Here is a 16110-nt window from a genome sequence, read left to right as displayed (position 1 = left end):
CAGAGAGACGGGTAGCTCTCGTGGAGGAACCCTCGAGGGGTCGAACAATCGAGTGGCCCGAGAACTACCTACTCACTTACGGACTCTCACCTCGACCAAGCCCTTTCCCTCCCCCTGGCCCCTGCCCCTGCCATCCCCTTCCACGGTTCCCTTTCTCAGCCTTGTCCTACGGCAGTCGAGTCATAACCGCAAGGAGTACAATGGCTGGAAACCACTGCCGGCTTTTCAACGCCACTTCTTCGTCCCGCCAATTAATTTCCGTGGCGGTGATCCCGTTCCTCTCGAAGAGGCCACTCAGGAGCTGCCGATGGATGAGCATAAATCTCTGGATCCCTGACACCGGCGCTGGTACGTCCTTTTTCCTCGCGTGGTATTAATGCGTTTCGCTTGTGCCCCTCGAGTCCAGCACGAGTCCTCGGGCTTGTGTTTACGATGGGGCAGTCGTTCATCAGTTTATTGCGACCCTTTAGCACGCCATCGCTATGTCTAATTGTTACCTGCGCTTTACAGCACAAGCATAAGCCTCTCGATACCATTTCACGAAAGTGGAAGACCTGGTCGAACCATCTGAGTAATTAAAGGGGCCTTAGAAGAGTTATTAAGCTTAAAGGAAAATCTTGTTAATTCCATAGATACAGACAGTCCCATAAATATTCGTACCCTCTATATCTAATATACATTGTCTATCCTGGAAATTTGTTTAAATGGTAGGTTCGATGTCTCCAAGTGCATGTTCGTCTCCAACTGCATATCCTTAGAGTAGATTTTGCGTAAAGTAGAGTTCATTACTTTTAATGTTAACCTCTTATATATTTTATTTTTTAATTATTTTAATTATTATTATTTAATTTAATCAAATTTCTTCAATAGACATAGACTACCTAGCGTAAATATTTCTACTGTGTCGAGAGTCCCTGATATATTTATTATTTCTTCATTACCAGACCCAGTTTCTAACACCAAACGATGTCTGGAAGAGAAGTGATCGATTCTGCGTGAAACGAGCCAGTCTGCGAATAAAATATTCGCGGTGGCCGTGCAGCGGAAGTAAGGAATCGTTCCCGGGGAAATCCATCGCGGACGGAAGACGTCCAGGATTTCTATGGAGACCAAACCGGTGGAAAAATTGAAGAGCCGCGCTAATTCGCGCGACAATGCTCCCGCCGCCGCGACCGGGACGAAAGTTTATCGCGCGGCTCGCGAAAAACGACCTTTGGCTGGCCGCCAATCGCGACGCGATCTTCCGGGGGCTCACGGCCAATGACGAGGACCGCTCGCCTCGCACGGACTTGCATAATTTATTATCGACGAACGTTCTTTCCGGTTCCAATTCAGACCCGGGCGAAATTTAGAGAAAAAAATATTCCAAACGATAGGACTCGGTTCAAATACAATCAGATTTTAAGCGGGAAGGTCCCGTGCAAATGGAGTATGTATAACCTGGAAGAGGGACTCTTTTTAAATTAAGGAAGCGTATTAGAGATTGGGATTATTATAAGGAGGTACCACGAGATTTCTCAAGCTTAGTATAATTTTGTTCGAGTACTCTTAACATGTAACATCGTTAAAAGCTCTCGTTCCTTTTACTTTCATTTTCGTAATTACGCGATATGAAATATCGTGGACTGTTTCCTGTATATCGTTTGAAATAATGCTTTATTCTGTCCAGTCCGCCCATTCCGAGAAATTCGGAGCCGCTGCCGATGGCACGAACGCTGACCCTGCTTGCGTCGATGAATTAATGTCGATGATTATTCTGTCTGCTGGTCGTCGAACGAGTCACCGTTTGGGAGTAAATTCCACGTATGCACTTTTTTCGCACACGCACGGAATCCTCGATCGAAGTTTAAGGCGAGTACCGCGGATTTAGTATGTTTGAATACATGGTGTCTGTCTATATCGTACATTTCCAAGAACAATCGTCTGGTAGCAGCGATTCATCTTTATAAGCAATTCTAAATCTCGCTGCTCGTCTTAAACAATGTATCGCTATAGAACGATAACATTTATTGTAATGTGATAACTGAAACAGCGAGTAATAGATGTTTGTCTATATTCAAAGGGGTTCCGTATCGTCACTGCCAAGGCCTACGATCTCGATATAAAATGAATTTCCACTTACATTCCACATGGAACATTTACAGTAATACGATACAGGTGAGATCCTCCGTACATCCAACGTAAACATATACCAAACTAAAATACTTAGTTCGACTAACGACAAACAACATTTTCATGCCTCTGGCCTACAGTGGGCCGCTGCGCGCAGCCTGGATGCGATCCGCGACCGCACAATCGCGTCCCAAGACTCTCCGGGCTGCACGTTACTGGTCACCGCAGTGACGCTCGGTGATGGATGCACGGGCATTTACCAAAGTCGTTCGCGACAGAGTCAGCCTAGACGATAGAAGGATCAGGGTAAAAAAGCAAGCGACTGCGGGGCAAGGACAAAGGAGCGAACGACGAAGGGAGACGCGCGAGATCCAAAGACTGTCGAGGCGCAGGGAACGAGCGGGGTGGCGTTGAGGCGGAGAAAGAGAAATGGGGGTGAAAAAGGAAGGGAAAGAGGGCGCGCGGAAAATCCCTGAAAGAGGGATGAAAGAAGATGGAGGAAGCGAAAAACAGAGACAAGAGGCGGAAAAGGGGAAGTAGATGGCGAGAGAGAGAGAGAGAAAGAGAGAAAGAGAGAGCGGGGGATTAGATCTCAGGGTGAGTGGGTAGGATTGGATTTGGCAGAGGCGGCTCGTTGGTGGTAGAAGGTGCAGCGTCGGAGATGGCGGCAGAGGGGCCACGGAGAGTCGGAGACTTCGGTTGGTGTCCGAGCGGTGGTGGGGTTGCGGATGGGAAACGCAACGGCGAGGGAAGAGGCGCACGGAGAGAGAAGGAGACGCGAGTGACAGAATAGGTGGTGGTGTAGGTGAACTGGACAACCACCAGAATACCTCTCGACGGTATTTAAGGGAGAGTCGCGAGCGTAGCGCGCCAGTCACTACGGCCGATTGCCTACGCGAGCTGTCCCGCATGCGGGAGCCAAGTGCACGCGACGATTCAACGCAGAAAAGGGCGCGAGACCGCCTTTCGTCCACGTGGCCCGATTTCGACCGACGTTTTCAATCCCTATCGAACGCTCGTGCTTTCTCTCGATCAGTGGCACACAGTTTCAGGACAGTTTCATATCAATTCCATCCTCGCAACCGTCGAACCGCCCTGGAATAGCCGAAGAAAGTTAACTGAGAAGCTTGCACTCTTCCTCGAGGATCTTCGAGTGTCCTTTAATCGTCCCGTAAGCAGAGATCGGCGTATTAGTACAACACCAGGTCGATGCATAAACTCGACCTGCCTTGATTCAAACCTTCCCGTATACTAGAGTTGAATATACTAGAGTTGAATATACTAGAGTTTATACATATATAATATATAAAACGTACTCGAGAAATTACTTAAAAGTAAAGCTGCACGAATCTACACGTCGATGCAATAACTTCTCGTGCCCGTCATCGAACACTTATCGGCGCTTATCGAGCTACTTTTATACTCATTACGCGAAACATTTGTACAGATAAGAAATTCGCTCATCTCCGTCCGTAAGCGCGGGAGTGTTCGATCCGTCGAATATGAACGAATGCACATTCGTTGAGCGAGTCCAACGGGGTCTACGGAGGTGCGTGATTTATGGAAGAATTTGAAACGCCGCGGCCAGGGACACTTTGAATCTTTTGCTCACGGATGAGATGCAGATGAAGCTGTCACGAAGGTATGGACGTCGTCGAGTGAATAGTCCTAGACCTTTCATTTATATATCAGAGTCCGATCAACCTTCCCGAACTCGCGTCATTCGTCGTTACGTAATCGTTTTCTCGTCACGATCCACTCGTTGAATTGTGCAGTTCCATAACTGCAGAGGAAGCGAAGAAATTGGCTCGATGCGCGCTGCAAGAAGAGGAAACATCTTCTCCTGGCGCACATTAAGCTAACCCCTTCGTTCCAACTGTAGTTAAACTGTACTCCCCCGGAAGAGGGCCCACGACAAGGGCTGAAACGTTGAGCGATAAAAGTATCTGCTCTTTTACTTTTATTACAATCCACGGACGGGCTTGGAAGGTCTCTTCGATTCGTAATTGAAAATTACCGATTGAATCGCACACTCGATAATACGAGGGCGGATTAAATTCGCAGAGAAACACGACTGTGAAAGATCCGAGTTTGAAGAACGATATCGATACGTGTTACGCTCTTATCTCGCGGCTCTCCTGAATTATGCGAATGACGGCATATGAGGTGACTCCGATACGATATTGTTTTCGCCACGAATTGCATTAAAATTACATCGCAGTCAGGCTATCGACACTCTCTCGTTTCGAACGAGCGCATGCTGGAGTAGAAATTTTCTGTTTCTTTTGTTTCGTCAATGGCGATGCTAGAAAAAGTGGAATTTTTGTTTAATGAAAGGTTTACGAGTATGTTAAAGAAGCGAGGGAATCTGGGGTAAAAACTAATGCCAAGCACGCTTTGTATTTGAAATTTGTTTTCTTTCTCCAGATCACGTTATTCGAAACGTTTGCTCGGGTTAATCTGCTTGGGAGTAGATTATCGCTGGAGAAAGTAACGAATAACTCTTGGAGCGTATCGTTTTCGCAGATATCATACGTGCTAATTACGTAAGAGCCGGGATACGGAGGCGCGGCTTCGTTTTATCTTCCCGATGAAAAGAAGATGATTAAGCGACCGATGGCCAAATGCCAAACAGTTCTCTGTGAAAAGAAAACGACCGAATCGCCGGTGGTATCGGCGATTCGGAGCTTGTCGAAGCCACGTCGCTTTAATTTCTTTAAATCACGACGAAATGCCGGGAATTTATGCCTCGGGTTACATCGGTCGCTCCAGCGAATCCGTTCGACGATAAACAATTACTCAGCCCTGTTACATTTCCTACGATATATACGCAAAAATTAACCGCACTAATCTAACCGTACGAATTCGTTTACGATTAGTATAGTAATGGGAGTGTCAGCATAAAAAGAGGCATCAAAGAGACCCGGGAGTCGTAGACGGTAATTTCAGGCTGAAGGAATTGGAAACTCGAAACTTGGTCGTATTCCCGTCGGAGAATGAAGAAATAGAATTTAATTTGCTACCCGATGTAGCAAAGGGCAGTTTAACCTGTCCTTTTTCAACCTGCTACTTTATAGTAATTCGGTATAATTTACTACGTGTATCAAACACTTTCAAAACAAAGATGAATGTCGATACAATTGCGATACCAGTAATAAATATTGTTCTCAGGGAAGGAAGGCGAATCGTTTGGATCCGGTGCCCGATGCTGCTGGCTTTGGGGCTGCTCCTGGTGTTGTCGGACGCTGGAGCTCTTCGTCAGTCATCGAACCTCCTGCAATACAAAAACAACTCGCTAGAACCCGCAAGGAATCCTCACAGCCGCGGTATTTCGGTCACCAGGATCCTCCAGGACGGAGAACTCGAACGAATCATCCGCTGGCACGGGATCTGCGCCAAGGAAACCGTCGTCAACTGGGGGTAAACAGACGTTTTTCGTTGAAAACAATCTCTAGTGCAGAGGGGCTAATTGATAGTCCATACGGCCAATCCGGTAAATATTTGCACATTCTGTGTTCATTGAAGAAATTTGTCTAAATTAAACGACAGGCTTGATGTTTCGTGTACATATTTATAACGAAACACTTATTTGAAAACATCAAACCTATTATTTAATTCAGACAAACTTATTCAATAGACATAGAGGGTACGAATATTTATGGGACTGTATACCGCAGACTAATTGCTGCAGACTCTTAGATCGAACCGACGAATGTATTCATTGATTTCGTATTCGATATCAAGCCTGTGGAGACCCACAGTTAATGTTCATAGTAAAAAAAGCCTTGTACATTTGATTTACCATGGGCGCCTGCGCTACGGTGACCCGCCGTACATCCTTGTTGCACTTACGGGACAGTAGCCGCCTCGCTGCACCCTGTACCTATTTAGTATGCGCGCAACACTTGCATGCCTGCGTCTCGCAGAAATATTAGTCGTCTGGTATCCGAAGAAACCTGAATACCGAATCGGTATCTGTCACTTTTCAACCAACTTTTTCGAAACGAAAAACCCCACCTTGATTGTCTCAGAGACGCGAGGCTCGCGGTATCACGGACAAACCAACTGTCTTCTCTCTGACATCGAATCAATGGGTTTCTCAAACTACACCAATTTACGCATCCCATTCCCAGAATATTCTTTCGTCCGCCAGCTGGCGACGTTCACTTCCGCCTGCCATCGATCGAAATTACACAGTGAATTCCTTTATCGTCCCAAGGAACCAGCGACGCCGATCGAACAGAAGCCAACAAGACGGATCCCTAGGAAGCTTCTCAGCGGTCGGTGTTTTTTCGGGGCGGACAAGTGCCGACGCCGTCCTATCCTCTTTGTTAGAATAACATTTTCTCGGCCGGGAGCAAATCTCCGCATCCCTACCGACCCTACGGGAGGGCTCGAGGTGGAGGCGGCTGTTAGCAGGCAGGAAAACAATGCTTGCCTTTCACCGTTGCCAATACGCCGACGGGCGCGGGCTGTTATGCGTGCATTTAGCATCGGTTTACCTCTTTCAAGCGCCGTCGTTTAGAAGAACGCGGCACGCTGATACGGCCGTCAGTGTCGAAGCTCATAGAATCGCGCACTGCCGTGCTAAATCGAGTCGCTCACCTTCTTCCTTTCCAGAGAAAAAAAGGAACCCGACGTCCACGTCCGCTGCTGCTCGAAGGGAGAGAAAAATCGTTCGTTCATTCGATCATCCAAGTGCAACTTTATCAGCGTTAGACCTCGTCGCGTTGCTAGTTACACTTCTAGATGACGGACTCTCTTTCCTCCATCTGTAAGGTATACCTAAAGACTATTAAATCGATATCAACATCGATAACTACACTAATTTCTCCATAAATGCACAAGCTCGGGACCTTGTGCGGTTATCGTAGGGTTCGTATATTCTCTGACGTTTGCCGACGAGCTTCGAACGTAGAGAAAGGAATAAAGAAGAGGTGCCGGTTTCGAGGGATTCCATTCGGAGGCGCAGAGCTGTTTGTCGCGAAAATTCGTGGGGATCGAAAAGCAATTTATCGCGTTCGGGGCGCGGACGCCGGCCGCTAAGCCAACCGAGGCCCTAAGCCGAAAAGCGGCAAGTTAAGTAAGCAAGGATTACGCCCAGCAGGAGCGCGCCGTGTCCTGAAGGACGCTGGCCCCGGACCAGCGGTTGTAACTCATCTGCTGGTGCTCTCACGAGGATACCAGGGAATTCCACGACCGCGAAACGTCGCCTTGCACTTAAATCGGGGGAAAGCACTTTTCCTGTAACGAGGAAAGCACGTCCCGCTTGTTCTCATGATTCCCTCGCTCGGGAACCGATCAATTTTTGATCGGGAGAAGACACAGACGTTGCACTCGGCCCGAGATTTCTCTCCGCTTCGATGGATTCGTTACGGCTCGAGCAGGACTCGATGTTAACGCTTTCGTGGAGACGTGTAAATCATGGAGAGCGCGTGAAGCACCGAAACACCGTCCCTGCTCGGGCCGTGTAATTGATTCCGCAAAAAGCAGGCTTGGACGAGATACCGCAACCTGATTCGAATTTTCTCCGAACCGTAACTAATTCCGCATGAACCGGACCGGTCTTGGACGCGATTTTTGGATGGCGAGAGGAAGCCGCTGATCCAGCAGAATTAAATGACGCCTTGACGAAGATGCTTATCGACGCGCCGGAAAGTAAGGCGAGGGGCATCAATCATAGGTGCACGTTAATCGCGGATGGCATCGTTTGGTAACGCGTGCGCGCCCAATCTACCGTGAACTGCACGCGTTCCGGTAGCTACGAGTTAGTCACGCGTCACTATTCCGGATCTTTCGGACCCTGGATACCCACGAGTCGCGTCGATGTATACGCAGAACACGCGCGACGTCTTGACGGGTACCAATGAAGATTGGCGACAACTGTTGATGATTGATGACCACTGGTGACCACCGGTGCCTGGTTGATGAGATCAGATTTACCAGATAAGCCCTATCGACGAATACAACGAACAAATTCAGGAATATTCTTCCTACATTTGGGTCAGATAGCCTCGCTTGTGGCGTGACCCGGAATCCCAGCACCCTGCGATTCACAGAAGGTCGTAGACCACAGCGACGCGTTGGAAGTTTTACGGTAGCCCTTTGCGGTCGAAGCTCTCCCGGGATCGTCCCATCGAACTATCTATTAAATATAACGGGTGGAAGAGAGACTCGGTGATCCCGTAAAGACAGCCAGGCGCGAAGATCATCGAGCTCCGAGCCCAGAGAGATCTGGATGCTATGGACGAAGCAAAATCAATTGGTCTTTCGAGTATATACACTCCCCAACGTAACCTTCGCCTTGTTCACCTCTTCTCTCTCAACGCACGCTTTGCGGCACGCGTTCTTCGTCTCTGGAATTCGTCTGGATACTGCTACAACGTGAAAGGGTAGTTTTAAATATTCGAGCGACGTTATATTGTTCATAAAATTTATTATTGTTACTATTAACCCTTTGCACTCGGATGAGGGTTGAGTCTTTGAGAGTCTGTGTGCCCCAAGACTAACGAATGTTACTTTCCATCAAAAACTTCTTCGATTATCATCAAAGTAACATAATTCAAATCAGAGCTCTGCTCTCACTATTCCCCTAATTTCCAACCGTGCCTGGTTAATTACAGAAGCAGATTAGAGTGCAACGTAACTTAGATCCTATGTTTTATGATATATGCCCCCGGTAGAGATACGGACGTGGCACTGAGGCAAGTCTGGCTACAGGAGACCGGCAGAAGGTTGCAACTGATATACGAGGGTGGCACGCTGACCGACTGCGTCGACGAGAAGCTCTCCAAAGGAGACGAGGATTCCTGCTCATCCGGCGTGCAGTCCGACGATTACGATGCCCAGGCGTCCATCGAGGTATTTGAGGTGGACGACGACGCGTCGAGGATCCCACATGACCTCTCCTGGCTCTCGTCGATGTCGGAGTTGCGTCATCGGTGCGTGCACGTGAGGACAAGGGCGAAGAACCAAGTGATCGCGCAGCATCGTCGCAGGTAAGAGCACATCGTCACCTGGAACAGAGATCGCGACAGTCGCAGAGGTAGAATTGTAGAGAGATGTTTATATTTTACGCAGGAAGTACGCGAATCTTCCGAACGCGACGAATACTAGTCACAAACAGAGGAGAGGCAAGAGTCGGTCGCGGAGGGACTTGTTGATGATCCCAGGAACTCAATGGTGCGGCAGGGGTCATCGTGCGACCAAGTACACGAATCTCGGCGGTTTCGGTACAGCTGACGCCTGTTGTCGCAGACACGACACCGCGTGTCCTTTCTTCATACCGGCCTTCGAGACGCGTTACGGCATCTTCAACTGGGGCATCTCAAGCATGATGCACTGCGCCTGCGACGAACGGTATCGTTATCAATAGCCCGTAATCCATCCCATACAAAATTGTACCCCGTTATTCTTTTAGACTTTATATTCCCTTTCTATTACCTTTCCATTACCTTACCATTACCTTACCAGTAAACCGAATCAGAACCGATCAGAACCTTCCGATCGAGATACAAACGTTTCCCGTTCTCCTACGTTGTCCCCCATCCGTCAATATCGTAGACTAATCGAACGTGCTCGATCCTTGTAGTTTCCGCGCGTGTCTGAAGATGGCGGGAACAGCGTCAGCGAACTTCATCGGGAAAATCTTCTTCGACGTCCTTCGAACGAAGTGCTTCGTCCTGAAGCCCCAGAAAGTCTGCTCGAAGTGGTCCTGGAAGAGCAAGTGCCAGCGGCACGAGTACCGGAAGCAAGCTCACGTTCGCGACAATGTTCCTTATTAATAGAAAGAGAGACATTCGATTATACTTCCTCTGGAGCAGTGAAAGGGGGGAGAGATCCAAGAAGAGAATCGTTCACCTTCTTGTCAAATGATCAGCGTCTGATTTCACGAATGACAATACGTAGCGATCGCAATAGCAGCGATTGAGCTTAAGGGATGTTGCGAGATTTTCTAGAGATTTTCCAGATTCGATCTCGAGTGCCATCGTATGTTCACTTTCCTTTTCATCGCTCTTCGTTTCGTAAAAGTCTGGACAAATTGTTTCGGGATACGTAGACAACGTTTAATTTCTGTCGTCTATGTACTCTACTATCATAGTCGCTAATGTCTTAAAAGATGCCAAACAAATTATTCTGTAGATAAAACATAACGAAACTATACATATCAAGTAGAGTAATTTTCCACGCACTGGGAAAACTAGAAGCAAATCGATATTAAGTAGTTCGATCGAGTCACATTTCCGCTAACGATGTTTCTTTTTCGTTGACTGTACTTTGTGTATGTATTTGGTATGTTTGTAGTACGAATGATGTATGCTGTTGGGCGAATATCTCAAATTTTGTAATATTTCGATGGTACAGTTGAAAAGAAAAATGCTAAAAAATATATATATAAAGTAATAGCGATAGGTATTCAATGATACGTATCGTTAAGTCATTGGAATAATTAATATTCCTAACTATCGACATCGAGAATTTGATAAAGAAGGCGAGTCGAAGTAATTACCCCTTCTTATAATATCATCACTTTTCTTGTGTCTCGCGTTGCAAGAAATATAGTACAGTCTCTGTACTAGTAGGTTTATCGTTGTAAATATGTATAATAGGAAAACTGTACTATTATCTTCAATAAAAGGCCACGAGAATAATTATAACGAATTATTTATTCGAGCTAAGCTTCGGTGCGTCTTTAAATTAGAGTTTGAATTCAAAAATTCAAATTTGCCGCGTTATTGGACGCTTGCGTGTCTTGCATCAAACCAGCCTCTGCAAAAGCGCGGTTTCTCGCATTAGAATCATTTATCGATGCAACAGAACGATAGAGATATCATAATTCTTGATCCTTCGTAAATCGTTAAGCATTTTGTGGTGTCAGTTTTCACTGTTAAGGATTCGATGGTATCCTTCAAGCAGAATTAGCGAAAACAACCTGAGAGCTTTCGTACACTCGACCATGAAAATGTACGAAAATCAAGTGAAAACGAAGCAAGGAAAAATCGAGTGCTCATCCACGGAATTGGACCTGGGAATCACTTTAAAAGGAGGGCAGAGTTTTAGGTGAGTTATTAAATAATGTTAAGTTTACTTCGTCGACGTAACATAACCAATATTGCTACATAGTGACAGATATCTCCGTACTCGTGAATTTTCCCGCGTAATTTGAGATCGACATCTGAATACATTCGACAAGTATCTTGATAAAACTAATCTTTATTTGTAACTTACAAATGAAGGATAATAAATATCTTTCAGGTGGTTTCCCTACAACAATGGTTACAGAGGAGTGTTTAATGGATGTGTTTGGACTCTCGTGCAAAGTAAAACACGTTTGTCTTACACTGTACAGGGTCCACTAGTAGACTCTGAAAACTACGACGAGCTTCTGTCTAGATATTTCAGGCTAGATGTGTCGTTAGAAGATCTCTGCAAAGAATGGGCTGCAGCAGATCAGTGCTTTGAGAAATTTTCAAGCAAGACAAATGGTGTTAGAATCTTGAACCAAGATGTTGTTGAAAATACATTCTCTTTCATATGCAGTTCAAATAACAATATACAAAGGTTCGTCGAACGATCTACTTTGACATGTACATTATTTAAATACTTAATCTTTGTAGGATATCAGGAATGGTAGAAAAATTGTGTTCGTTATTTGGGGAAAAAATCTGCTCCATCGAAAACAAAGATTATTACAGTTTTCCATCCATAGAGGCATTGACAGGCGACGTCGTGGAATCGAAATTAAAGGAAGAAAAATTTGGATATCGCGCAGGATACATCGTGAAGGCAGCAAAGAGTTTACTGGAACTAGGTGGAAAACAGTGGCTCTTGAATCTACATAAAGAGAAGAATGTGTCTTACGCTAAAGCTAGGGAACAGTTGATTATTCTTCCAGGGATTGGACCAAAAGTTGCAGATTGTATATGCTTAATGTCTTTGGGCCACTTAGAAGCCATCCCTGTAGATACTCATATATTTCAAATCGCTAGGGCTAATTATTTACCACGTTTAGGACAACATAGAACGGTTACACCGAGAATTCATACGGAAATCAGCTGTCATTTGCGCGAGTTATGGGGCCCCCTTGCTGGCTGGGCACAAGCTGTAGTGTTTTGTGCAAAGATCAATAATAAGGATGCTTCTATTATGTTCGAACAAAAACGTAAAACTAGTACAGTTGATGAATCGCTGGAACCAATGAATTGTAAAAAACGACAAACAGCATAAGTTTCGTCTTGCATGTTAGCAAGCTTCTTTGTTACTTATATTTTTATGATATAACTCTTTTTAGTATATACATATAATACAAGTGTACAAAAAATAGTTAAGTAATATAATATAAAACGTATAAAATATAGAACTTTTGCGAATGTAAGAAGTATGAAAAAAAAAAGTAAGAAAAAGAAGAAGATATACGTCGTTGTAATTTATATCCTCTTTCTCTTTCTCCTACTAATACCTACTAGGGCATAGTCATAATCGTCAAGTATCATATGGTCCGTTCGGGACTTTAGATCGTCATTCTCTTTGTCCTCATCTTCTGCAATTAAAGTAATGATCGTAGATAAAATATTTATAATTCTCTAACAAAAGTTCGATTTTGAAAATTTTCTTACTTAATTTTGATTTCAATATATCTGCAATAATATTCCCCGAGAGATACCGTAGTCCCGGAAACATAGTCGCTAAGTATTCTCGTTGCGGAGATTTTAACACAGCCAAACATTCTGTTTGCAAAGTTACTGGAATGGAACATGCATGAGTTAGTCTCATCATACTCTGGGCGGCAGTAGAAGATATCATAGGATACAACATGACATCTTGTAGTCCGGTAAAAGCAATGCCTAAAATATAAAATCACAGGTAAAGAAACTATATTGCATCAGTATGAAGAATATTATAATTCATTTACCAAGAGGTTCCCTGTTCACGAAAAACTCTAAAGTACCCCTCCATGTATTCAAGAATATACCAACTAAGCTGCCTTGCCCAAAGCAGCAACCATACTTTCGTCTTTCATCGCCATGTTGTACATATCCTTGATAAGAAAAACCATAAGATTCCTTATCAAGTCCAAGCAAGGAACAAAAGGTATCGCTTTTCCCATTCAGATCTACTTTGCTTGTTCCAACTCCAACCATCTAAAAGTATTTTTTTAAAAGTATTAGTATTCCACACCTACATGTTCTTGGATGTTATAAATTTATTTAATACTAACTATGTCTGTCCCATAAACAGGGGTAAGCATCTTAAGTTCCCAGTAATGTAGCTTTCCTTTTTCTAAAGGTTTATTGCCCCTCACACCAGCCGTACCACTGCTATACCCACTGTGAAACATAACTTCTAAATTTTTTCCTGACAAGGCGACAGTATGGGAGGCCAACTTTTCGTCCCATGTCCATTCATGTGTTGCTAGAAATTAATTACACAAGCGATACAATATACAACTGTTGTCTGGTAAAAGTAAATAAAAATCTACGACTGTTACAGAATATAAACAAAATTCTTAATTCTTACCATCGTTTTCACCGCAACGACAGTCTTGCGGCTTGCAGTTACAGAAGCTTTCGTACTGCACAAATCGTCTTAGATCGTGTTCGACATTCATAATATTCGATTCAAATGTTCTCACGACTTCTCGAGAAACGTGGTATGAAGCTAGATGGTATTAAGGTAGATAGTTAAGCAAGGTAGATTTTAAAGTTGAAAGAATTAATGAAATATGAAGTGACGTAGAATATTACGACTGAATCGTAAGGTTTATAGGTACGTACAATTTCAAACGAGTTATCGAATACGTAAGGAATACTTGTTAAACTCTGAGAGGAGATAGAACGAAAGTAACGGAAAAACAAAACACTGTGCTAAGCATTTATACAGCATACAACGATATAGCTATACGACTTACAAATAGTTTAATGGTATTAGTCAGTCTATAGTGGCGCCATCGGTGGGAAAACGCTCAAGTTTGTAAGAAATTAATTTCTAATGCAGACGCTAAATGACACCACAAAGTTATTACACACCGACATTATAGTTTTAGATTAGTGGCGACTCCAAGTGTAGAAAAATGGAACTAATTTTCGAAGTTTGGTCAGCGCCTCTATCGGGAAAACGCCCAAGTTTGTCCTCGATTAGTTCCTCTTGTTACTGGTAGATGGCGCCATTAACTTGATTTTTGTCGATACATTACCATAATGCGGTAAATAATATTGTAAATAGCGCCATCTATCAGTAAATAAAGGAACTAATCGAGGACAAACTTGAGCGTTTTCCCGATAGAGGCGCTGACCAAACTTCGAAAATTAGTTCCATTTTTCTACACTTGGAGTCGCCACTAATCTAAAACTGTAATGCCGGTAAGTAATAACTTTGTGGCGTCATCTAGCTTTCGTAATAGGAACTACTTACTCTACAAACTTGGACGTTTTCCCACCGATGACGCCACTGTAGACTCACTAAATAAATATACAATTATTATATATTCTCATATATTCGGAATATTTTCTTGACATAAATAATTACGCATTGAAAGAACAGTACTATCTTTAATTAGTCTCAATTAGCTATCAGATAAAAGAGTAAAGAGTGCCTGTGGAAAGTAGACCACGGAGTAGAATGTGTGGCCATATTTAAAGCGTAATATCACCAAAACGCAATCTTTCCCAAGTAGTTTGTTCCAACAGATCTTCCAAACCAAATGCAGGAAAATTTGCAAGGTCCAAGTTCCTATTTCTATCTCCTTTCAAATTTAATAACATTTTAGCTGAGAATATTTAAAACACGCGGCTACGAATGCATCGGATATGTGCATCTTGTTGCTTTGTATTGGCAGAAGTGTGAACCTCGACATCGAGCCGATTTCCGTCTTCTGCCAGTTTACGCAATAGACGAGTACTGTTCGATTTTCGTATTTGCCGAGTTCCCAGTGAAATTTCTCACAAAATGTTGCGTTTTATGGGAAGACGTGTACATTCCATCGTGAAAAATTCTGTAGTACCCCGTAGCACAGCTATCGGGGCTCAGAATGTTCGCGCTTCGCACGATGGCCCCGAGGAATCCGAAGAAGAGTTCAATCAAAGATACACGGACTATTTTAATCGTCCAGAGATCGATCACTGGGAAGCACGTCAAGTTATGAACACGTTAGCTGGTTAGTAATCTTGTAATTACCCTCAGTCATCTTTTATTTAAATTAACCCATGTTAGCTGTGACGTTTGATACTTACTAAATGCAGTCTCTCTTGGGCCATTTAAATTCGAGAATTCGATTTTTTTTTAATAAAGGATTGTGTAAAGTATTCCTTTGGAAAAATACTCTGTCGTTTCGCTAGAGTTCTATTATGAATTATGGAGGAATGGTAGTTTCATATATGTTAATTATATATTATAATTGATTATATTTTTGGAGGATTCCAGTGGTCAATCTCTTCTGTACCTACCTACCTACTTACTTACCTGTGTTATTACGTTTTCCTGAAATAATCTATTGTATTAAATGGTTGTCATTTTTTATTCTTCGCAGGTATGGATCTTGTACCAGATCCATCAATCATTTGTGCAGCAGTAAGGGCCTGTAGGCGATTAAATGATTACGCTCTTGCAGTGAGATTCTTGGAAGTTGTTAGGGACAAATGTGGTCCTAAACTAAAGGAGATCTACCCTTACATTCTTCAAGAAATCAAACCTACTTTAGAAGAACTGGGGGTCAATACACCGGAAGAGCTTGGTTATGATAAGCCAGAACTTGCACTTCAATCAATTGATGATATGTAAACTATAGGCATACAAACTACAGATATAGTATTAATGTATAGAAATACTTTCTGTTAGATTTTCTAAAAGAAAGCATTGGATCTTTAAATCTAATAGGGAAGAACTTTCTTTGTACATACCTGTTATCAAATACTGATTAAAATAAATGATCGCTACCAACCTACACAATTTACATTTTTATGTACAAAGCACTGACAATTAAAAATAATTTCTAAACATAAT

At 43.6% G+C, this 16110-nt stretch overlaps 4 protein-coding genes across 4 annotated transcripts; 3 read left to right on the top strand and 1 right to left on the bottom strand.

Annotated features, from left to right (window-relative positions):
* Nucleotides 1-1690: 1690 nt before the first annotated feature.
* On the top strand, nucleotides 1691-10757 carry LOC128879844 (uncharacterized). Its single transcript, XM_054129370.1, has 8 exons — nucleotides 1691-1803; nucleotides 2063-2157; nucleotides 2253-3283; nucleotides 3560-3754; nucleotides 5284-5532; nucleotides 8796-9110; nucleotides 9193-9471; nucleotides 9704-10757. Exons 4-8 carry the CDS (start codon nucleotides 3732-3734, stop codon nucleotides 9894-9896), a joined length of 1059 nt encoding a protein of 352 aa, XP_053985345.1. The 5' UTR covers nucleotides 1691-1803; nucleotides 2063-2157; nucleotides 2253-3283; nucleotides 3560-3731; the 3' UTR covers nucleotides 9897-10757.
* Nucleotides 10758-10862: 105 nt separating this feature from the next.
* Nucleotides 10863-12339, top strand: LOC128879189 (N-glycosylase/DNA lyase). The gene is made up of 3 exons (XM_054128105.1): nucleotides 10863-11172; nucleotides 11368-11673; nucleotides 11730-12339. Exons 1-3 carry the CDS (start codon nucleotides 11069-11071, stop codon nucleotides 12337-12339), a joined length of 1020 nt encoding a protein of 339 aa, XP_053984080.1. The 5' UTR covers nucleotides 10863-11068.
* On the bottom strand, nucleotides 12337-14023 carry LOC128879190 (SPRY domain-containing SOCS box protein 3-like). The gene is made up of 6 exons (XM_054128107.1): nucleotides 13887-14023; nucleotides 13630-13770; nucleotides 13331-13524; nucleotides 13025-13253; nucleotides 12729-12956; nucleotides 12337-12652 (listed from the first exon to the last, which is right to left on the bottom strand). The coding sequence occupies exons 2-6, from the start codon at nucleotides 13718-13720 to the stop codon at nucleotides 12540-12542; spliced, it is 855 nt and encodes a 284-aa protein (XP_053984082.1). The 5' UTR covers nucleotides 13721-13770; nucleotides 13887-14023; the 3' UTR covers nucleotides 12337-12539.
* A 737-nt stretch (nucleotides 14024-14760) lies between these two features.
* Nucleotides 14761-16056, top strand: LOC128880306 (cytochrome c oxidase subunit 5A, mitochondrial). Its single transcript, XM_054130250.1, has 2 exons — nucleotides 14761-15265; nucleotides 15638-16056. Exons 1-2 carry the CDS (start codon nucleotides 15058-15060, stop codon nucleotides 15886-15888), a joined length of 459 nt encoding a protein of 152 aa, XP_053986225.1. The 5' UTR covers nucleotides 14761-15057; the 3' UTR covers nucleotides 15889-16056.
* Nucleotides 16057-16110: the final 54 nt, after the last annotated feature.

The sequence above is a fragment of the Hylaeus volcanicus genome, chromosome 7, assembly GCF_026283585.1.
Source record: "Hylaeus volcanicus isolate JK05 chromosome 7, UHH_iyHylVolc1.0_haploid, whole genome shotgun sequence".
Taxonomy (NCBI): domain Eukaryota; kingdom Metazoa; phylum Arthropoda; class Insecta; order Hymenoptera; family Colletidae; genus Hylaeus; species Hylaeus volcanicus.
This window is presented reverse-complemented; position numbering and strand designations above follow the sequence as displayed.

Excerpts from the sequence above, each read along its gene's own strand:
- LOC128879844 (XM_054129370.1), top strand. The coding sequence starts at position 3,732 with ATGCAGATGAAGCTGTCACGAAG. Across the intron at positions 3,755-5,283 it reads CAGATGAAGCTGTCACGAAG|GGAAGGAAGGCGAATCGTTT; the intron begins GTATGGACGTCG and ends TATTGTTCTCAG. Across the intron at positions 9,472-9,703 it reads CACTGCGCCTGCGACGAACG|TTTCCGCGCGTGTCTGAAGA; the intron begins GTATCGTTATCA and ends CGATCCTTGTAG.
- LOC128879189 (XM_054128105.1), top strand. The coding sequence starts at position 11,069 with ATGAAAATGTACGAAAATCAAGTGAAAACGAAGCAAGGAAAAATCGAG. Across the intron at positions 11,173-11,367 it reads AAAGGAGGGCAGAGTTTTAG|GTGGTTTCCCTACAACAATG; the intron begins GTGAGTTATTAA and ends AATATCTTTCAG. Across the intron at positions 11,674-11,729 it reads TCAAATAACAATATACAAAG|GATATCAGGAATGGTAGAAA; the intron begins GTTCGTCGAACG and ends TAATCTTTGTAG.
- LOC128879190 (XM_054128107.1), bottom strand. The coding sequence starts at position 13,720 with ATGAATGTCGAACACGATCTAAGACGATTTGTGCAGTACGAAAGCTTC. Across the intron at positions 12,957-13,024 it reads CGTGAACAGGGAACCTCTTG|GCATTGCTTTTACCGGACTA; the intron begins GTAAATGAATTA and ends TTTATATTTTAG. Across the intron at positions 12,653-12,728 it reads TATATTGAAATCAAAATTAA|AAGATGAGGACAAAGAGAAT; the intron begins GTAAGAAAATTT and ends CTTTAATTGCAG.
- LOC128880306 (XM_054130250.1), top strand. The coding sequence starts at position 15,058 with ATGTTGCGTTTTATGGGAAGACGTGTACATTCCATCGTGAAAAATTCT. Across the intron at positions 15,266-15,637 it reads AGTTATGAACACGTTAGCTG|GTATGGATCTTGTACCAGAT; the intron begins GTTAGTAATCTT and ends TATTCTTCGCAG.